We start from the raw sequence: 24,947 nt of genomic DNA on the forward strand, positions 1-24,947 counted from the left end.
ATCTTTGCTCAGAATCATTTTTCGTATATACATATAATTGAATTGAAATTTAACATATCCATCACACTGACCTACTCCGTACTCGACATCTATAATAAGATACCGTATTGCATATTTATGTTTATATAGGCAATACTACCTGCATCATAGTATATTATTATTTTTAATAAAATAAATGTATTTAATTTTAATTTTTTTATTATACAATCTATATAATATTAATTTAAATAGGTGCAATTGCTGTAAAATACGTATAGAGTTGATTGTTGATATGTGATTGTACATGGCTTTCCATTAAAAGTACTTTGGTTGGGTAATAAAATAATACCTATAATTCATTTAAAAGTTTCGTAAATATTTTATTTAATATTAACAACATGACGTTTCCATGACTCTCAGAAGTTATATATTATTCTATAGTATGATGACTAATATGGTCTATGATGAGTATGATGATGGGATGAATTAGTAGAAATACATTTAAAAGCGAAATAATATGCAATTACTCCGTGACATAAATACATAATAAATTGTTGACATGTGCATTGTATGCGTGCGATATTGTCCTTTAGTCCTTACTATAACCATTGATTCTAGAATATACTAAAATCATATAATAATAATAGTATAATAATAAAATCAATATATTCTAAAATCAAAGCTGTGCCCATAATTATAAGTTAATAGACGTAAATTTGCCATGTTAGAAAAGGGGCTAAAATTATACACATAGAACAGACCATGGCTTCGCCCCCCGCACCACCTACATATAAATTTTACAATTTTATTGTAACATTTATTGTATTAAATGTATATAAAAACTTCAAAATTATTTTATTTAACGACATATACAAGTTAAATTGTAGTTATATACTAAGTACATATTGAAAAATATATTGAGATTAAGAAAAAATGTATATTTTTATTTTTTTCTTTAGAATATGAATTTTAACTTAAATAAAAATAAATAATAATTTATTAAATTTATTTTCTTAAATTGTAATGATATTTTATGTAATTAAATTTTTAAAATATTACTGTATAAACATATTAATATTTATAAGTGTTTTATATATATCTTAGTTTTCTATATTAAAAATTAACAAAAAACAAGAGTACTTATAACTTTTTACATTTTACATTTTTTAATCATAAAAAACCCAGGGTAAGTATTCGCCCCTCAGATATTTTAACTCTTACTTACTGGTGTGTGACCGTGGATCACTATTCACTAGACAAAGCTAGTTCCCCAACTATTATAATTTCAACGATTTTTGAACACAAGTAATATTCTGTGATTTCGAATAACCAACTGATTTCCTCATAATTTCAATCGACGATTATTCAACAATTACTGTAGCGCTGTACTTTATAGTTTATGTTTATACAGTTTACGAGTGTATTTATTTTTGATAGACATATTATTTAAATAATAAATAGGACGACTATCTCATTGTTCACTCTCTGTAATGTAGTTACAAATGTAGTACGATTCAAAATGTTTAAAAATAGCGGCGTTTGCCTAATAGTCGGTTTCCCACCCCAACTTGTCACTGCACAACATAATATTTTGTTCATTGTATATGCATGGAATCGCGAACGAAAAGTTTCTTAGTTTTAGTTTAATTAACTTGTTTATAAATAAAATAAAATTCATTGTTTATTGAAATGTATTTAGTTACAATTAAATTTTGATATTATTGTTCCTAAGATATCGTGTGATATGTTAATATTTTTAAATACATTTATCTATACGTACCTATTAAAATCAATTAAAATTAAAATTAATAATAAATTATATTATTTTAAATGAAAATAAGAAAATCGAAAAAAAATGTAATAATATAATGTATATAATATATAATGTCTACAAACATTTTTAAATTTTTAAATTTTTAAAATAAATATTAATTATATAAAATATTTTGTATTTTCGGACTTTTTGTCCAACACTAAAAATGCGCTCGGACTTTTTGTCCGACTATAAAACTGAATCCGGACTTTTAGTCCAACTTTTTTTAAAATGGATTTTTTGTCCGTGGTCTTTTTGTAACCTAACCTAACCTATTACCATATGTATGTGTGTATGTGTGTGTGTGTATACCCGCATTGCCGCATTCCGTTTGTGTATGAACCTTCTATGTAGATATAATAGATAAATATCGGTTTAATGTAATAATTCTGTGTAAATTTCATTTCATTTCACATTTTCATATCTAAATAATACTAATTAGTAATTACTATTCTATATTAAATTTATGTCTTATGCTAAAATGTACTTATACTTTATACAATTAAAATGTTTTTATATTTAAATCTTAGTTCTTAGTTTTTTATTTTCAAATATTAGGTACTATTGTGTTATAAACAGGGCTCGGAAGTTCTAGCAAATGCATATTTTTCTTGGTTCGTCCTAGAACCTTCAAAGTAAGATACAAATATGTTTCACACTTCTCTGGTGTCATACACGAAATTTTTTTTTGCTATTTTTTGCATATTTACGGTTTTTACTATTATTTTGCTAATTTAAGGTTTTTAGTGCTATTTTTGGGTATATTTTCACATAAATACATATTATAGGAGCTATTTTGCTAATTTGGTGTTATAAATGCTGTTTATGGACATATTTTTAAAAACTAAATTTAGTTAACCTATCAAACAGCCACCTACGAATATGTGAACGAAAACAAATTGTTTTATTTCAAGATGGTACGCATCCAAAATAAACGGTTTTAGACCGTTGTTATTGTCAATTAAATCGGACAATTCCGTTCGTTTTCAATAAATTATTTACTTTTAAAATTGTGTCAGTCACATCGTACTATCGTATTATCATTGGATTAGTTGTATTATCGTGCTGCAGTCGTATTTCTGTCGATACCTACCATAATATTCTATAAAAAACATTAATAATCTGTAAATATAAATATATCTTAAATTTCATGTTTAAAAAAATTTGTTGAAAATTTTATTTTGCATATTTTCCAATTTTTAGTGCTACTTATAACATAATTTATATTAATAATTTTATGTGCATATTTAAGCGCTAAAAATTAATTTTTTCAGTGTTATAATTTACGAGCCCTGGTTATAAATTTATGTTACATGCAGAAATTCACTTATACAGTATATCAGTGTTCACCTAAGTTAACCTAACTTTTATTTTTATTGTTATTGTAAGAAGTAAAATTGTTGAATTTGTCGCTTCAAAAAATGTACTTGTCCTTTACTGCCCCCCTTAGAAAAAAAATTCTGACGCTGTGCTTGTAGTGAGCCGTACTACACACTAAAAAAAATAAATTAAATTTCAGAACAATCTATTGGTATACACATCTTTTTGTTGAATTCAGATCTTTTGTATCAGAATTAAAATCATTCAAATAATTTTGTTAAAATAATAACTATAAATTGCCGTAAAAATCGTATGGTAAATTTTATTTATTATTACCGAGAATCGAGATATCGACATGTGCGTACGAGAGTGGAATTCGTCAAATTTACTCAGCGACAATAAAATTAAAAAATTGCCCAATTATTACCCCTTAATTAAAATCCATAGCGAAGTGTCTTACAAAGATTTATGCAAGAATAATTAAGAAATATAAGATAAAACGTTTTTAATGTAAAAATAATAAGAACTTTTCAATAGTTTATTTAGGTATAAACTAAATCCAAGATGACATTTAGTATCTAATAACCAAGTTGTAAAAGGTAGATTTGTTTCCTTGTCTAATTTATTTTGGTTGTAATAGGAAAGTCCAAATAAGAACCATTCGACCATATTATATTGAGTAAGCACCTATTGATTTATTGTATACGTCTATAATAAACGAATAATAATTAATTATTATAATAATATAATTGCGATAGATAGTATGTCAAGCAGGTCATGTTCGGAATAAGTTACATAGACACGACAGACATATTAAAATTCATACGATAAGTATAAAATATACTATGATATTATTGCAAGAATATTTGCAAGAAACACAGTCTGTGGCAAAAAATGAACTTTATAATGATAACAATCTTAGTTATGATAACACAGACGATAAGATAATAATAATGTAATTTATAGTACGAGAATACAATGTATAAGACTATCAGCACAGAACAATACTATCAGTCTGATAATATTATTTATTAAATTCATTGGTGTGCACATTGTGGCATTGTGCGTAGCATTAGCTAGTGGCCAATGGCTACTAGTAAATAAGTTGCAATTATTTTTAAGCATTCACTGTAGACGAAATATACTATAGAAATATAGATTATAATTGTAGTTCATTTTTGCGGCGTTCTGTCGCTGTCGACTGTTGTGCGGTCGTCACTCGTCACCAGTCACACGTCAGTAGTGTCGACAGTGTCGTTCAATATAGTGTTTGTATGTGTCATTGCTCATTAATAAGTGGAGCGGAGCAACGTGTGTCTCCTTTGAATAAAATAATCCGTATTCATTTTTTCGCATCCCCTCCCTGCGACCTTGTGCGACGCGTATTGTGTCGAGTGTAGACTGTCGACGGTTATTCATTCTGTTGTAAATTATTTCTGACAAAGACGTTTGTTTGACTGACGTGAAAAGTTTAAATTATAAACACAAAATCCTATCCCATCGTATTTTTGCTGATTCGAGCAATATTATCATGATTAGTGATTACTAAGTACTAACGTTTTTCTGTTCCTTGAATGTGTTGAGTGTTCACTGTTCGTCTGTTCAGTCGCGCGTGTGCTCTTTCGGGAGCCAATATATTGAATTTGACTTTATCATTGTCCAGAAAATACTGTACACGCTCCAAACGCAGACATGGATTTCAAATACCTTTTAATATGCGCGATGCTATCGATTACAACCAGCAATGTGTATAGTACTGTGTCCTTTGATGACATTAACGACGTCTTTGAGTTGACTACCAAAGTGTTTGATTTTGTCAGCAAATCATGGGAGGTTGCTGACAAAGTGGAAGATCGTTTAGGTAATGAAAATACTCCACTTGTGTGGTACATAAAAAAAAAAGAACGAAAGATTTTATCCTATTTTGGACAAATTACTCAGCTTGTGCAAGTCACCCAAAAAGAAACAAATGACATAAGGACTATGATGTTGGTTAGTCTTAAAAAGCTACAATCCTTGCCTGATGCTGTTTTGAATGGCATGCAAATTAATGAACTCTTGGACTCTGTCAGATCAATTGAAAATGATTTTATGACTATGGAAGGTATGTATTGCCTATATTATTGCATGTAATAACAGTTCTGGTCATAAGGTTTCTAGTTAAAAATTTTAAATGTTTTTATACATAATATAAAAGCACAACAGTAATGTAAGATGTTTTATAAACCTATTTTAGGTTTGTATTTTTTTTTTTATAATTTCATAAAATGCATACCTAGCGAGAGATGTTTTATTGGTTCTAGTACCTATAGAGTTTAATTAAAATGGTCTTGATAGTTTGTATTTAGTAATAATATTAATTCATATTTTTAAATCAAATTTATGAAATAAACTAATAATATTTTTCTATTGATAAATTCATATGACTATGCTTATAAAATAACATTTGAAACACAGCTTTATATAAGTACCTATAAATGTATAATTGATTTAAAATTATAAATTTCAAATAATACAAACAATAATTATTGGGTAAATGGTAAATTATACTATTAAAATATCACCTCAGATATAATTTAGTTGATTTAAATATTTCAATATAGACACCTTATTTGAATTTTTTGAATATATATTAAAATGTTAATGTGTATTATTATCTATGGTTAATATATAAACTACAGTCCTATTACTCTATTATAATATAATAAGTTTTGAATTTTTTTTTTGTTTACCTACTCATGTTTTATTATTGTTGCAATAACCAATAAGTAAAAAACATAATAATTACAAAACAAAAAAAAGTAGAATAATATTAAAATATATAAAACATTAAAAAGGGTTGATGAATGGAACGAGCATGAAGCAAAGTCCCACTATAATAAAATGTATACAATTTTATTATTTCTGGTAAATTATTATTTCTAATTACCAATTAAAATAACTAAGTACCTTATTAAATTTAGTTGTCATTGAAATGTTTAATGTTTGTAGGAGACTTGCATAGTTATTTTTTAATCTATTTATCACTTATTATATAGGTAATGGTACTGGTACCCTTTTCAGTATTTTGGTTTTGTACCTATTAATAACAAAATTATTTGTAATAGTAATGATGGTATTTTTTTATAATTCAATTTAAAAAAAACAACAATTACATTTAAAAATGTTATTCAGGTTCAGCCTTCTTCAGTTTACTGTGTTTTTATATTATGTTTATTTAGAGTATAAATATGAAGAAAATGGTAAGAATGAAAAAAGTGTAAATTCTACATATACATCTTATACATTAGAAAAATTTGCGGATGCAATGTTGACATACTCTTCGGGATCTCCTCATAAGCAATTGGCTAAAATTCACTCTTTCATTGTTCCGGAATGGGAAGGATTTAAATTTCATACACATGGCGGTATTTTCAATATTTTAAAACACACTATGGTAAGTAATGAATAATTTTGTTAATTATTTTTAATAGGATTTGTTTTATATATACAACCGTTGTAGATTTATTACTTGAAAATATACCTTAAACATTTAATTCATGCAAACATTTTTACTAAAAATATTTTAAAATATGATATTATTTTATATAGGTATTATTTTATTTATTTAATATAATTGAATGATAGTTTTGTTTGTATAGTACTATTTTGAAGAAAAAAAATGTATAATACGATAAGGAGTATACATTTTTTTTTCTAGTTTAATACAAATAAACGAAAAATTTAGTTCCATTTATGAAGTTAAAAAAAAATTATATTGACTTGTATTTTGAGTTTTAAATGTATACAACAAAAACTACCAAATTTCCTAGTAAAGGCGCAGTGCCTGGTGGTAGTCACCAGTGCCACTACGTCTCGTTGGTAATCACTTTTTAATAATGATGATTTAAAATACCTATATATTATTCTTTCCAATATGAACACGGAAACATTTTTTTTTTTACATTTTTTTGCCAACGATGAATATATTAAATTTATAATGAAGTGTATTTTTTTTGTGCGTGTGTGTACATAAAAAATTGACGATAAAAATTAAGATTTTTTACTTTAGGGGTGGTTTCTGGTAGTAAATTAGATCTAGTTAGTACTTTATGAGGTTAAAAGTAAAAAATTCCCTGGACTTTTTTAACTATTTGGAAAAACTTAAACTTGAACTTAAAACTTTTATCGAGTGCTTATATTATAATTTTCAAAATATTATAAATATAATATACGTTTATTATAATTTACGTACATAATTTTTTCTGTATTTTTAACTACCAAGACCAAGCGGATAACTTTGGTTTATTAATCAAAAAATAAAGGAATGTAATACCTATTACGTCTGTAGCATGGGATGGAATTTTTGCACGTAACTATAGTAAGTAAAGTGAACTGTAGTAGCATAGACGGAGATTTGATTGAATTTTAGGGGGGGGGGCTTAAATCTTTCCTTGCAAAATAAGCCGTGGGCCGTGCGGGCTTTGCTCCCACACACCCCTTCACTAATATATACAGGGGACACCGTTTATAAGACTCACGGATATAAGGTTCAGTCGCTTATTAGATTCAACATTGTATGGAACGATCCAGACGTATCCAAATACATTAAAAAAAAATTCGGTTATAAGACTCAAAATTCGTAAAAAATAAACATTTTTGGTTAACATTTAGAAATAAATTGGTTTTTAAAAATTACTTATTTTTGGGTTATTTCCGATTTCAATTCATGCTTTTTAATGTGTGTATTACAACAAATTTTATCGCATTTCACATTTTTTGCAATTATCGTTATTGTAATATGAGTACGAGAAATATATTTTCAAAATATTAATACTCAAAACAAACCAAAATTACAAATTTTTTTCATAAATAATAAATACATCATACATCTTTTATAATTTTTTATAAATATGTAATAATTTTTATTATATGTATATGTATTATAATTTTAATTTTTTTATCAGAATTTTTAAATTTATTCAATAATAGATATGTAATATGTAATATTATATGTATTAAAGTAAATTTAATTTAAAGCAAAATATATAGTAAAATAAAATTCATAAATATGTAATTCAATTTTTTCCCCACTTTACCTATAAGATTCACTAGTCACTTTGTGCTGGTCCCAAAGTGAGGCTTATAAGCGGCACCCACTGTATTACTTCCAATACGCGTTAACTACTAAATAACTAACTAATAATTACCAACTAAAAAGAAAACCTACTAAATACTAAATATGTACTTTAAAATCATTAATTTATAATTCAATAAAAATTTTATTATTTTAGTATAATAAACCTATTTTGATTAGCAAGTATATTAATAACGTTCTCAATACTGATATTGATATCTTTTTCAATGTATAATATTGAAGAGTTATTAAATTTTTCAATCCGTCGCGACGGTTGCCTGGTGCATGACGAGTAGGTATATGTTGTAATAATTACTATAATGACTACATTTCGGGAAAAAAAATATTTTGTAAAATGCCCAATCTACATTTTAGTAGATTTTGGCAATTGTTGTAAAATAAGTCCGACATCCAGCCGGCCACATGACTTAAAAATGTTCAATAATTTGGGGGGGTCTAAGCCCCCCAAGCACCCCCCAATCTCCGCCTATGTGTAATAGTGAAGGGTTGGGTTATTTTTTAGGAATTCCTTATATACCTTATCATATGGTGTGAGCCGTGTGATAGTATTTTACTATTCCTATGATAATTTATTTTGTAATATGTTAATTATAATTTGTAGAAAAATTTAATAATGGCATAACTTGTTCATTGCTATCAGTGCTATCACCCTTCACTAATAATAATATAATTATAGCGATTTTAAAAATAAAACAACAGACAATAGCCGATAATTTAAATAAAGTTTATATCACCAACATATTATTTGATTATCATCAGACTGATGAATATTGTTTGTACAATGATTTGTTTGTGGTGTTTTGACGTCTAAACATTTTAATAAACTTTTGGAGCAATACAAATTTCAAACTTTGATCATCAACTAAAAGAGTAGTTTCCGATAGCAAATTAAATTTACGACTGTGAAATTTGGGCGGAAAAAAATAGAAAATGGGAATTTTTACGTGATTATATTTAGTAAATTGTACATTGGTATAGCTAAAATAGTTTTCTTACAAAATGGCCGAAAACGATTCTTGGTTCCTCTCAATTTACTAATAATTACCACAACTGAGCATTATTAATAAGTTTTTTTTCTTATTGTTATAAATATATTGTATGCTTGTTAAGGGTGGTCTACATTGAGCGAATTTACTCGTTGCTTGTTAGTGAACAATCGTGAGCGACTACTTAGATTACACTTCAGAAATAAGATATTAAACTCAATCGTGACTCGTGTGAGTCCCATCTACTGCTAATAACTAAGATAGTGTTTCTCATCCAGTGAACCATGACACACTGGTGTATCGTTGAATAAATTCTAATGTATCACTTAGTATATTAAATGGCACAAAATGTCCAAACACTTCTGACACAATTTACAAAAATAAGTATTGATATAATTTGTATGATAATAAAAACTAGTAGGTAATCTGTTTTCGGCATATTATTTTTTATGCTATATTTTTTCTTTGTTATTTTTAATTGTACATTACCAATTAAAATGAAATATTGCCCATTATTTTTATTTTTTTTATTGTTTCGCAAAATATAAAATATTTTCATAGTGTTTTATTATAATACAAAGATTGAGAAACGGCGAACTAAGCACTAGTCACTATAGTGCAGTAGTTTTCAAACTGGGTGCCGCGGCACACTGGTGTGCCGTGATTATCCAATAAATATGCCGCAGTTTTTCCATAAATTACCGATCGCATTGAATTGTGATATAGGAAAATGCGGGTGTGTGTCAACTATTCGTTCAAGAATTAAAAATATTTGTTAGCTCATCAATCATACATTTTTTATTAAATGTATATATAATTATAATTAATTCAAAACAATTTTGTTCATCTAAAAAAAAGGTCAGTGTGCCGTGAACATTTTTTGAAGTGTACGGTGTGCCGTGTATAATAAAAGTTTGAAAACCACTGCTATAGTGTCTAGCACTACTAAACAATTTTGTTAGCCATGTCGATTACACAACAGGATTTCACTTTCCAGGGAGTAAAATAGCCAGCGAGGCTACGATTAACGACAAAAGTAAATTTATTGTAAACAAGGGTAAGCAGCGACCAGTGAGTGTTCAACATTTGATGACTTGTCCTATTGCATTGAACATTTGGTCGCAATGATGCTGTTTAACTTTACAGCGAGTTCCGAGTAACGAGTAAATTTTACCAATTTAATTCACTTATACTATGCATTTAAACATTAATAATTATAAAAAAGTAAAAATAATAATCATTAATCAGTATCATTATTATGTTATTAAAATACTATTTTACCAAACATGTATAACCTTTATTTAAAGTATTAGAGGCTAAAGCTAGTAGAGCTTCTATTACGACGAGTGACCAATGAAATAATAAAAAATCCTAAATTGTATGAGATATTTTCTATAATATAAACCACCATAGTCCATATGGCATTTATATAGTTACTATAAATATTTCTCTTTAACTTTCAATGTAGTCTAAATTAATCGGTTAATACTTTGACTATTTTTTATATTTAAATTGGTAAAGTTTTTGTCTTCTGCTTATACATATTAATGATGCGATTGGATTTAATTGTTTTATTATAGATACTTAGGCACTAGGCAGATTGTTTTTATGGTTATATTAATTATAATATTATAGCAAGGCTCTAATAAAAATTAGCATTAAGGCATTTTTTGAGTAATTGAGAAAGCTATATGCGCACTTAAAAATTATATTTCGTGTTGTTAATATTTTTGTTATTTATTAACTATTTTACAAATAATAGACAAAACCACAAAACTACTAAAGTAGTATTCTTATGAATATATATTACGAGTATTTTGTATTACGCGTGTAGATTAAAATGTATTTTCACGGTCAAACGATTAATACGGAAATAGGTACATAATACAATTATACCTATGTAATCATAATAGTTTATAGTAATATTAAATTATTTTATGTCGTGGCTCGTGTTGATGGTGTTAACAGGATGTCTCAGCCGGATGTGTTGTCTTCATCTTACAAATGTATAACATAGCATATCGAAATCATTGTTAAATACTCAAATATGACAACAAATTTCAAATACATAAAATATCATTGTATATAATTTACCCCCCTATATAAACAATGTTATAAAGCATTTTCTTAGCTTATATTAAATAATAATTCATATTTTAAACTTATATTTGATTTTTTACAATTATTTTGTAAGTAAAGATGTACTTTGTACAGTTGTATGACGAGAAATATTCTCTATATATGTAATAATTCATACAATTTTTTTTTTTAATACTGACCATTACTTAGATAACCATTTAATTTCTGGTACCATTGTAAATTAAACTACAAAGAGTTATATAAGAATTTAAGAAAAACACTACAATACTATATAATGATTTTAATTTTCAAATATTTTTCAAGATATACATTTCAAGAATAACAATATAATTATTTTAATTCTTGTTTGATTATTATGAATATAATAAAAAAAAATATATAATTGAAATTAATATTTAATAGTTAGTATATCTCATTTATATCCATTAACCGATATCAATAACTGAAAATATATCGTTATGCATCACTACTAGTTACTAGTTATTTTCAAATATTAAAATAAAATAAGATTGATCTTATCAAACAAGTAAGCAAATATTACATTTTTTTAAGCTTTAAGCATAATATATAAAATTAGAATTAAAAGCTTTTATTATTTGTATATTTTTCCAACCAATTTTTCACGATACAGATATTTCAATAAAATACACTGAACAAAAAACAATTTTTCAGTTTGAAATTACTTTAGTTCTAAAATTAATTGTGTTAGAGAAACGTTTCTACAACTTTATAACATTCATATTTTTTAATAACTACTATGGGAAATTGAAAAAAAAACGCACTACACATTACCTTATTGGATACCTAATCGCCTATCTTATGTATGTAGAAATTTAAAATTGTAAGATGTCGCATCACACAATTATTTATCTATTTTAAAATTATATTATATGTTTTATTGTTTTACCTATTTTTACTTTTGTGCTGATAAAAATAGTGGTACCAGAAATGCAATTTTTTTTTTCAATACTTCATAGTAAATACTACAACACCCATTAAGTTATGTGTTATGACTAAAATTACTCATTATATTTTTAAGTGTTGAAAAACAAAATTTGTTATCGTATTTCCGGTTCTGAGTAAATACATGTCAAATAGATTTATAAAAAATTTGATATCATAATTTTAAAATGAATGAATCATTGCTACAAAGTGGTTGATTTTACACGTATTATAAAATGACGGCTAGTCTATATCTCTCCAATGATATCCCATGCCCATTTTAAATTTATCAATATTTTCTTAAAGATAAAAATAATACATTTTTTTCATTGTGTTATTTACCTGTGGCGTAAATTTTGTTATGATTTGTATGATTGTGTTGTGATTGTTATTATGAATTATAAAACTTCATCATGAAGTCTTCATGTAAATTGTTAACATATTTTTGATTATCATATAGTTGGTTAACCTATAACATTAATAATCAATGAATAGCAAAGTACAGACTAAATAATTATTTATTATTTATTACATACAGTGTGACAGGGTACAGATGTATTTATATAGCTATAGTCTTTAAACCTTTTTACATCCATAAATTATAGATTATTATTATTCTGGACTATACTTTGAGAGGTAGGACACAAAGGCATGTGACAGGGTAACTAAATATTTAGGTAAAATTAGTTGTATTAGTTTTTGAAATGTATAGTTTAAGAATTTGATAAGGAAAATGTTATAAACTTTTGATGATTATGTTAATATTCAGATAAGAAAAAAATTACTTAAAAACCAATAAAATTTAATTGGCAATTTTATATTTTAAAACATGTATAACATGTTTAGAAAAAGACTCGTGATTGTTAAATGGTTTCAATTAATTAGTTAGAATAATATATTACAAAAAAAGTTTAACAAATGTCATAGAATCACTATCATCTTCATTCTCCAATCATTCACAACAAAATAAATGACATAAATTGTGTGTTTGGAGCTTAAACATTCAAAATACATCTATGTTATAGGTACAAACAGTTTTTATAATTGTATACAAAACAAGTAAATAAGTTATTGTTAAATAATAATGTTTTGCTTAGATTGTAAATATATTAAAAACATCTTATGTATTCCTTTTTTTCATTTAATCAATCTCCACATTTTAATCAATATACATATTATTACATATATAGTCATCACGTGTTTCACAGTACCTATAAACAATTGCATTGTAATCTTTTATATAAGCAATATGCAGTTGTTGTTAAAAATGAATGGTATTGTGAAATGCGTATAGTTTATAATTTCCAGAAATAAAATACTTATACGTTTAATATATTGTAAAGTATAATGTATTTAAATATTCTGAATTCCATGATAATAAAAATTAAATATTTGTGATAAATATAATGTACCTACTCATGCATATAATGGAACTAATAAGATCATTTTATTAAAGAGTGTGATTGTGATAAAATAATTAAATTTAGAATAAATAAAAAAAAGAATAAACATACTCATAAGATTAGACTAACGTGTACACTTTTAAAATTTATAAAAAAAACTCACTATGGATTACTAAAAAATGATATATTTGGGATAGTGTTTGAATTGTGGGAAAGAGTAGAGAAATTGAGCTGTTTTAATATTTCCTTTAATATTTTCAGAATCCCTTAACTAGTTATATATTTTTATTAAAATTATTGTAATAAGAAAAGGGGTATGTTCTGATTTATAAGATCCTTTTACATGCATTGTTTTTGTAATTTTATTTGACAAATTTTTATTAAATAAGTATTCAATCATAAAAAAAAAAAAAATTGCTCATATTATTAAATAATAGGTATTTAAAAATTATTTATATTTTATAGCTTATTTTATTGTTACCAATGATTAAAACTTTAATATTTATATTTGAAATAAATTAGATACTAAAAATAATGTTATGGTATAGTTTGTTTTAAAATATTTATTAATTACCTTTCTATAGACACATTTTGTATTGATTACTAAGAGTTGGCTAATACTTTTATTTTTAAATTATTTTTATTATTCAAATAAAAATGTCTTATGTAGTTTAGTAGTTATGTCAGAACAGAGACCTCTTTATTCTGATAAAATAAATTCTGAATCAACTGTCCCACATACATCCAATATACATTTATTTTATATATTTTTAATTATCAATAATATTTATTAAAATGTAATAAACATGTTATGTTGTTCTCGAGTTTCATTAATATTCTTTTAATTTAGCTCTTTATTATAAATAATAAATAATAACCACAATCCACAGCCACAAGAGTTAATTTTTATTTTCTATTATGAAAATAATTTATCAATGCAGTTACATAATAGTGTGTCATACCTTTATAATGTTTAATAGTAAAAAGAGTACAAATAAAACATTTATAAAATATGATATTGTGATATTATTCACGGATTTTAAATTATAAGTGTCAACAAAAAATACAGTGCCCTACAGGATGTTTGAAAAATGTTTTGTGTACATAACAATATAATTTAAATGATGGTAGCAATAGTTCTAATATTTTCAATAAATGTATTTTTTATGTTTATATATTTATATATTATTACATCTTTTCTTAACATTATAGATATAAATTACTATCTTCAGAGAACACTTATTGAAAATGAATTAATTTAGTAAATACTTACTTATATTTAATTTTTAAAAAAATTAGAAGAAATCAAAACTGTAAGTTCTTGTTCTAGTTTTTATAAATGATCGACTAAATAATTTATACCAATAATTATGCTTATAATAATTTAGTTGTATGAAGAATTTTTATTCATTTTTACAAAAATCTTTATTGAGTTTAAATAATTTAAATATGTCACTAAGTTTAAAAGTGATTTTTTGAGATTATGATATCCTATAAACCATAAAGGGTTAGTATTGATTACAAAATAAATATAAATTATTATAATTTAATTTTAATATTATTTATCTCTCTATTTAAAATGAATATTTTGCTACATTAATTTTAGTTGTTATGTCTTATTAATTGTTATCATTCTAATATTAAGTGTATAATAACTGTGATATTTTATTTTAAATTATTAAGCCACATAACATAATTTTAATTTTATCAAATTACAAAAAATAATCTGTTTTTAATAGGATCTGAATTTAATTTTTAAAAGGTTTTAACTTATAAAATTCAATACAAATATACAATATTACATTACACTAATGTCTTTTTTTATTAGCTTATATTTAGATAAAAATACAGTTCAACTATCAAAATACAATTTTTAACTTAAGTCATCTAAATAATATTATAAATAATAAATATATTATTAGATTTTAAAATATTGATAATAATAACAACTAAGTAATAAAATAGCATAAACCTATTAAAAGGATATAGTATCCGCATGTGTTGTTTCCGTCTTACACACATGAGACAGCAAATTTTCGTTCACCAGTTTCAATATTGTGCTGTTAGTTTCGATATTATAGTGAACTAACTTATATAACATTTAAATATAAGACAATTATCCAGGGCCCCACGTAGCCTTTTATTCATATTGTTATTTTTAAGTAAGTTATGATCATTTTAAAATGTTTGCTATGTCGCACGTGTGTAAGACGGAGACAACGTATGCGGCGGATTCTACGTCCTCTTACGAAATAGATTATTATGTCTATGTAATACAGTATCTATATAAACATATAGTACTTAATTGTAATGTATACCTACAGACACAGTTATAATGATATGGGTAATTAAATAATATAAAAATTAAATTATGAAGAATTTTAATTATATTTGAATTAGAACAACAGTGAATAACGATATCAATGAATTAATAATAGATCTGTACTCAGTTGTCTTCAATAAAATTGATCATTAATAATTTGATAATAATATAATCTTTACTTACCTATTATATAGAAGTGTGTAATGACAAAATAACTAGGGTCCATGAATATACAAAGTATCCAGACTTGGAGATATTGTTTCTTATTCTATTATTCTATATTATTCTAATGTTTGACTAGGTAGTTCTTCAGTTTTCTTATGAAATTAGGGAGTTAAAAACTTTTTTGTCAGTCCTTTTTTTTATTTAAAAATAGTTGTTAGGAGGGCGTCACACCCGAATGTGTTGTCTCTGTCGTACAAGTACGTAACATAGCAAATTTACGCTCAGCAGATCACATTTAGCTCCGTCAATTTAAAAATTACAGCGAATCGGCCTATTATGAAACTTGATGGTAAGAACATTATCTGTGTTTGTCTATTGGTTTTTTACGATAGTTCAATTTTTTAGCAAATTATGTGTATATAACATAGAGTAAATTAAAAATGCTCATAATTCACTTAAAACTTAATAATCGTAAAAAACCAACAAACAAATTATGTAGACTTATTAATGATCAATAGGTTAATAATTTCTTTGTTAGTTATTGTGTATTAATACAACAAATCGCTTTTGTTTGTAAAGCATAGTCTGTTGAAAACTGGTTGAATTAATCAAATTAATGATTTATTCCATTTTATTAATTATTTACTTTATATAACATAAAATGTATTTTCTTTATTATACATTTTATCTAATGTATCTACGTTCATTATATATACATTCCACTTGGAATATTATGCTTGCGTGACATAATTATTTTGTACCAAGTTCTTACACGAACCGATGACGTTAACAATTAATTGCGTTTCAACTGTTTCAAACTCTCAAATCAAATCATTTGCGTGGGCACAAAGCTACTGGCTGTATACTTATCATAATATAGGTATTCAATTATTTATATCCAATGCTCTTTGCCTTTGCTTATTAAAGTCACTGTTTACTACTACCAATCAATACATTTGGTCAACACATTACAAAGCTTATTGATATTTCTAATTATTATAAGACCTAAATGGCTAAATGTAAAGAGATTAAGCTATTTCTCGATAATCACATGATTTCTAAGGGTGTCAAATGACACCGCTATACTACATACTGTATGGTTAAACTTAAATTAATTATTATAAACTATTTGTTATACACTGTGTAAAATATTGTAACTAGATTATGATTCGATTTTTATTTAGCAATAACCTTAGACCTTAGTATACCATTATAATCGAGATAGACTAATAATTATTAGGTAATCATTTATCTACACTATCGCAATTTCGTATACATCTGTTATATATACATATCTACTCTGATAAATAATGAAAATCAGTTATAACGATTTTTAAGAAACCAAAACGAAATAAAAGTTACTAGTTTTGAAAACATATAAACTAATATTTTGGTTACATCAGCGTTTATTTTAAAAATTCATCATTTACGTACCTATCATATTATAAAGAATATTAAGTGACAAATAATAATCAATATAAAATTCATTTATTCATGATAATAATGAAAAATGTATTTATAAAAAATGCTTTCCGTTTATTTTGACTTTCACACTTCACAAACTGATTGAATAACTTAAACTTACTAATAAATTATAAAACGATCCATCAACTGTATTAGAAATCTTAATTATTATTAGTTAGTGTATATTATAGTAACTAAATGTTAAAATTATACCTATCTTATCAGGCCGTGCTCACGGGGGGAGGTCATGAGGTTCAACCCCCCCCATTGACCTATTATTTTTATTTTTTATTATAAAAGAAATAATGCATCTTTATAATGTACTTGTCGAATAATTTTATCATAAAATTTCCCAATTCGTATTTTATCGTTAAATGCTTCCAACATCGAGTATGTTACAAGCTTCCTTACTCATCTAGCAGTTAGACCAAACGTATAGACCGTATATTGTATATTAGTAGGGCGGTTCGGAAGTCGATGACCTTAAAAACATTCAAAAATAACCTAAAAAAAATATAAAAATGACTAAAAATGTCTTAAAAACGACCTAAAAAAATTACAAATATTTGTTTTAAATTAATAAAAATATATTTTTTTTAAATTGCACCCTATTTTACTATAAAATTCTATAAACATTTATCAAAGCTCACAAATTACTCAAAATATGACATAAAAATGACAAAAAATTTCCTTAAAAATTATAAATAAAAAAATTACAAACATAGTAGACGTAGACGAGGACTAACCGACGTTTTAATTTTCTGTATTACGAAAATATTACGAAAAAATAATACAATTTAGATACTTACAATAATATTGACTACAATATGACAACGACGACTGAAATCGGTGAGATAAAATCGGATAGGTACTAATCTTAGTATATGGTAATTTTAAAGTTTTAAGTAAGTTCCAGGTCGACCAGAAACTATAAAAAGTGAACTAATGTGAATTCAGTAAAAATGACCTAAAAATGTTAAAAAAAGACTTAAAAAGCAAATAAATACCCAATAAATGTAAAAAAATATAAAATAAAAATTAGTTGTTCAGATTCTCATGCTAATGAAACAAATTTGTGACCAAGAGAAAATTGTCTAATAAGTTCCAAAAAAAAAATACAACAAAATGCATCAAATTCCGAGCCCTATATATTAGTATATATAATACCTATATTAGCTATATAACATTTAAATCTATAAATTGAATTTGATGTTAATTAAAAAAAAAACAAATGGTTAAGTTAGGTAAAAGTCAAGCTCCTTCAATTTTACTTGAACCCCCCCCCCACATAAATTTTCTGAGCACGCCCCTGTACCTTATAACAGTTATAACTGATACATTAATATAAATATATAATAATAATAAAAACGAATAAATTATAACTATGTATATTATAATGATAATATAATCGTTAAATCAGATTTAACGTAACCGCTATAACTATATTATATTTTAAATAAAGTAGTAGAAAAATATGCAGGACGATTGACATTTTTCATTCGTTTTACCAGTGGCGACGTAATAAGTACATAATTGATATCGTTATTATCGATTTTCACTAAATATGTTTATTTGTTTATACATAATTTTGTAATATTTTTAACTTTTGAAGTTAGACCCTTCTTCAGCAGTTCAGCCTCCGTCAATCACTTACAAAAATAAAAAATTCGTGGGGGCTTCATAAAAATTGTCAATTAATATTACATATATTTTATTATTTTCACATGAATTAATTTAAATAAATAAAAATAGTCTAAAAATTAATTGTAATAGTTAGGTTAGATATTATTTTATGTTGAACATAATTAATTTTAAATGTGTCTCTTTACCAACTATATTATTGATAAATTTAACACAGCATCTATACAATGCACCCAGTAATTTTTCCGGGGAAGCCAGCTAAGGATAACAGTTTAACCAATGCATTTTAAATTTTAGTCGCTATGTGGTTCAATAGAAAATTGGTAATTTTTAGATCGTATCCAAGTTTTTTTTTTTTTTAAATCGTATTTTTCCTGAATTATACATTATCATATTTATTTATCTTTATTACCTAGTAGGTATAAAATAACTTAGTCATAATTTGTTGTAATCACATCGATATCTTATTGACGACACTAATTCAAATAAATTGTCACCTATTCATTGTTATAGTTATCGTATCGTTGATGGTTATAAATAAATTACACAACTATTAATTTTTGGGGAAGAGGAGTGGACCCTTTATAAACGTGCTTGCATACGGTATAAGAATAAAGAAAATAGTATTGATTAATTCAGTTACAGATAAAAATTACATTGTCATATTATGACTCAATTATATATTTATTAATATATAACAAACATAGTTTTTGGATTGTGTCATACTGTTGGCACTTAGTTTAAATATTATAATATAAATACTTTTAATGGTATAAGGTATTTAATTAATTTGTATAGTTCAAACGTAGTACCAACGATTATAGAATAGATAATATTTAATTAAACTGATATCTAAGACTACAAGTATATCGTAATATATATTTGTATTTCGTTATGTTATGATGTGAATATTAAAATATTATTAAAAAATTAAAAATTATTAATTTTTAATTAATAATATTAATGTAGTGTTAAATAATAATTAGCATTAAGACATCAATAAATCAAAAATCTAATTTTTTGATCAAAAATACCTATCTAATGACCACAATAAGCCAATAGCCTATATTTTAACATCAGAACTATGGTTAAGAGAATATCAGAGTACTGTTTATTTTATTTTAGGTTATAATATTTACGCAAAATCGTTTTTTTTTTAAGTTATCTTAGATTAAAATCACCCATTGCAAAAATTATAATGAATAATATTCTTAAGAGTGATACATACTTATCAATATGTCTAAAAACAATTTAATATTTATTTAAATTTATACAATTTTTATTATTATTATTTTTTTTAATCAAATATTAATGGGGTAAGCATTAAAAATATTAAAGTGTAATATCAGATTCCACATTTTGACATGTATAATAGGGTATTTTTTTCTACAAAATAAATTGAAAATTTAATTTTCATTTGAATAATATAATCATTAGAACAAATAGAACTAGTAAATGCAGTATACAATTGTAATAGTCAATAATATTTCCATTGAAGATTGGAAAAACTAATAAGTAATTATTAAATCATTTTGTACTTTTATATTTTAGGAAAATAGTAATGCACTTTGTGAGCAAAAACAATCGTTACAACAGTTGATTTTTAATATGTACACAACATTGCATCTTACTCAACTTAAAGGATTTTCTGTTATGCAATATTCGTGGATGTTACTGCAAACTTATGGAAAAGGTATTATAATATATTTTGTGTTGTATGTTTTACTAAAATATAGTAGTTTCTGTACTCATTCTTTGTTTATTCTACACAACACATTCATATTCTAAAAAATTTCCTTTTTAATTAATTCTAAATGATTAACATACTGGATTTAATTTTAATTTTACTGGAAATAAAGAAACCAATATTATAATCATTGTCTAATAATTGGAAAACTTTGATGCAAGCATTATTAAACATTTGAAATGTTTAAGTTCTAAAAAATATTAAGCTCTTTTAAGAACAGAAAAATATCTGAGCTGTCAGGTATTAAAAATGCTGTTAAGTTTAATATTTTTAGGTATTTTTGTTTAAAAATAATATTAATTGTATGTTCTGGAATTATAAACGTACATATTGTAATGATATAGACATAAATACTGGAGTACTATATTAATTACTGTGTATATATTTTTTTTTATTTCCATTAGTGAAAAATCATTTTAAAAAATGCTATTTCTATAATTAATTGTTGTATAGGAAATTTTACATTTGAAAGAAAAAAGCAATTAGAACAATTTGAGAAAAAAATTATTGAACAACTCAATGCTTTAAAATCTTCAATAATTTCTGCAAGTAATATCTACTGGAGATGTGACCCAACAAGACATGTTAAAGATTCAACTTATTTAGAAGTTACACAGTTATTACAAGTATGCTAGAGACAATTAATTTTATAAACTAATAATTACTATTATTGTGAATTATATGTATTTGTAATAACATGTAAATCATATTATACAATTAATAGGGTTACATAGAAAATGAAGCCGATATGAACATTGAGCAGAGTTGCACAAAAGACTGTGGATACTATGAAGTTGCAGAACATAAATCATGTTTTAGAGATCAATTTTGTGCTAAACAGCGTGTTTGTAATGGACGTATATTAAATTGTCAGTATTTCGATTCCGATATGAGAATTTGTCAATCTGTGAGTATACTTTTAAAAAATTATGACTAGAAGTATTTAAAGTTGCTTCTTGAATGCACCTTATATTTTTGATATGTATTAATAATAAAATTAATATAAATAAATCCTTATAGAAATTTGGAAGCAATAGGCGATATGATTATATTTCGTATGAAAGAGGTAAAGTTTTGGGTGATACATCAGTTGAATGCAAAGGTACAACGAGCATGGTGGACAGCTGGTGGAATTTTTTGATTTGGCATTGTTCTTATTGTTTTTGCATTTGTGATTCAACCGATTCTTCTTCTGATAGATATTTCAGTTTAAAACCTTCCGTATCTAATATTAAAGAAAATAAGTAAGCTTCAACCATTAATTAATGAGTTTCTGTTCTTACATTTGTAATTTTTTTTGTATTTTATTTAGAGTTATAACAGGTTTAAGATTTATTAAAGTTAAACAAATGTTCCATTTACAAGCACAAGAAGGTGTACTTAGCCATCGAGGAACAATACATGAACCTTCCAGACAATGGATTCAAGTACCGGGTTCTGATTTTTCTTATAAGAATAAAACATTAAAAGATGGTGTTGACTATCATACATTAACATATGAAGCTCGCACTATTGATATTGATAATGTAATTGCTCCTGAAAATACAGTTGTTACAGGTAAAATATTTTTATTTTGTCACTTAATTATAATACTTAATTAATTTAAATTGTATTAATTGTTATAGGAGTAAAATTTAGAAAGATTGGATCTCACCTTAATATTGAAGTTCGTGTTACACCTTTTGATTTTATGACCGGTAAACTTATTGAACCCGAGTTGAAAAGTTATTGGATTGGAAATGAAAACACTGAACTGTCCGCAAATCCAAGGTTTGTGAATTATTTTGACTACAATGATTATATCCCTATAATTATGATGTATCATATTCAATAATAATTATAATAATCACTTGCAGAACCCATATTGACATAAGTAATTCAGATCTGCCTACCAAATCAACTACTCCATCTGAACCAGATATGTCATCAAACAAATACCTTACGTTTACACATTCATCTATTGATCGTGATGTTGCTCAAACAACATTACCTTTTATTGACATGCAGATAGTAGCACCATATCCAGGTATACCATTTTCTGGATTAGGAATTTACTTTAAAGGGACAAAAGGTTATGGTGGATTTATTGGCGCTAATATTTTTACATACAATTTAACTAATAACATAAATTCCAAATTATTCTCAGTACATACAATATAAGAGTGTTGATTATTTTTTTTTTATCTTTTTTCTATTATGTTAAGAATCTAAATAAACTTTAATCTCAATTTGTTTAATGATAAATTGCATTATGCCTATAAAATATGTGCCAATATAAAAATAGAAGATAACTATTTTATTTGAATTACTTATATTTTTATATTAAGATTTACAAATATTATTTTAAGTTGGTAATTTATACCTTATGTATTTCATTTTAATATTTTAGAGCATTAATGTTTTATTTTCTTTTTCTTTTTATATGTTAAGTCTAATGAACAATTAAAATGAAAGTCCTAGAACTGTAAGCATTATTAATTAAGCACTATATTATTTAAAAGTATGTATATGCACTTTTTAAAATTTTTTTTCTATCAATATTTCCTATTATATTTATATTTTTTTTATTTTATATAATTTACTTATGATTAAATATTATACATGTAATGTACATTTTTTTAAAAACAATTTATGCAATTGGCCTTTTCTGAAGTATTTGGCTGGCTGCATACCTGACATGTATAATATCAATTATGGTTTAATAATAAAAATATAACACAGTCTGAAGAATTAGAACATTTTTATTTTTATTTTTTGTATTTAATTATAACAATCAAAAATAGAGAAAATAGTCTTAAATATTCTGAGATATTATAATTATAATTTATATGCAAAGTTGTTATTTACAAACTATAATATAATGGAACTGTTATGATGTTAGTTCATATTCAGTCATTTTATGATTCTCGAGATATAAAGCACAGTAAGCGAGATTCAATGATAGGTATGTGATTCTGACTTACAAAAAAAATGTATTGGTTATACATTATGTTTATTTTTTGTTTTTTTAGTTTTTTCAGTGCACACTTCCACTTTATAGGTATCCTGTTTATTATTTATATTTTATAAATATATATTTTCACTGAATACACCAATAGCAGTTCCCAAAGTGTGCGCCGCAACGCTAATCGTTATGTTGTCCAAAAATAAATTTAAAATGTTCTGTTTATTATTTTATCTAATAAAATGGTCATCTGTTTTATCAGGGGCGCCACGAGAAAAATTTAATTTCAAAAGGGCGCCATAAGATGAAAAAGTGTAGGAACCGCTGCTGCTGCACTATAACATTCATATTATTAGATGAAGAGTATTGCAATTTCTAAGTTTTGAGTGTCTTAGCAGTCTTACCACTCTTACATCAATGAATCTTTGTCCCATATGAGTTATATAACTTATATCTTATATTACTAGATTGCTTATCAACGGGTTATTTATTATAGTCACGGTTTAAGATATCTTAAACCGTGATTATAGTGTAAAATCATTATGGTTTCCTTGCTATACACTATACAGCCATAATAATGATAACAAACTACACTATACCAATTTAATATACAAAATAGAATATTGTAGACTGTAGTTATAATACTCACTGAAAAAAAATGAATATTTAACACTTATACCTATAGGTACGAGTTCTTTGATTACATTATTCAACCTCCTCAAACTTATATGAGTAAATAAAATATGAATATAAACATAAAATAGAGTGGTAAAAAAAATAAAAACCTCGCAAGTATAATATTCAGATTGAATATTATTTTAAGAATGATTGCATTTTAATATTTATGCAGCTGTCCGACTCGTAGTTTCAAGTACTTTACCCTTTTTGTATGACTACAGTGAGCCTTAATATAAAAATATTATATTTTATACAAAGACGCTCAGCCATAACTATTATTATTATACTATGCGGCATACACTGCA

The 24,947-nt window shown here is 25.1% G+C and overlaps 1 protein-coding gene across 2 annotated transcripts; it reads left to right on the forward strand.

Annotated features, from left to right (window-relative positions):
• Window positions 1–4,168: 4,168 nt before the first annotated feature.
• On the forward strand, window positions 4,169–23,229 carry LOC113555852. Of its 2 annotated transcripts, none has more exons than XM_026960416.1 (9): window positions 4,169–5,216; window positions 6,334–6,548; window positions 20,825–20,966; window positions 21,474–21,646; window positions 21,745–21,927; window positions 22,041–22,264; window positions 22,333–22,577; window positions 22,646–22,790; window positions 22,877–23,229. In XM_026960416.1, the coding sequence occupies exons 1-9, from the start codon at window positions 4,805–4,807 to the stop codon at window positions 23,178–23,180; spliced, it is 2,043 nt and encodes a 680-aa protein (XP_026816217.1). In that variant the 5' UTR covers window positions 4,169–4,804; the 3' UTR covers window positions 23,181–23,229. The 2 variants fall into 2 exon arrangements, with proteins under 2 accessions (XP_026816217.1, XP_026816219.1); XM_026960418.1 differs by having other exon boundaries at window positions 6,403–6,548.
• The last annotated feature ends 1,718 nt before the right edge of the window (window positions 23,230–24,947 follow it).

This window comes from Rhopalosiphum maidis, chromosome 3 (assembly GCF_003676215.2).
Source record: "Rhopalosiphum maidis isolate BTI-1 chromosome 3, ASM367621v3, whole genome shotgun sequence".
In the NCBI taxonomy this organism is placed as follows: domain Eukaryota; kingdom Metazoa; phylum Arthropoda; class Insecta; order Hemiptera; family Aphididae; genus Rhopalosiphum; species Rhopalosiphum maidis.

Coding starts and splice junctions, on each gene's coding strand:
- LOC113555852 (XM_026960416.1), top strand. CDS start 4,805: ATGGATTTCAAATACCTTTTAATATGCGCGATGCTATCGATTACAACC. Junction 6,549..20,824: donor ATATTTTAAAACACACTATG/GTAAGTAATGAA, acceptor TTTATATTTTAG/GAAAATAGTAATGCACTTTG. Junction 22,265..22,332: donor TCTAATATTAAAGAAAATAA/GTAAGCTTCAAC, acceptor TATTTTATTTAG/AGTTATAACAGGTTTAAGAT.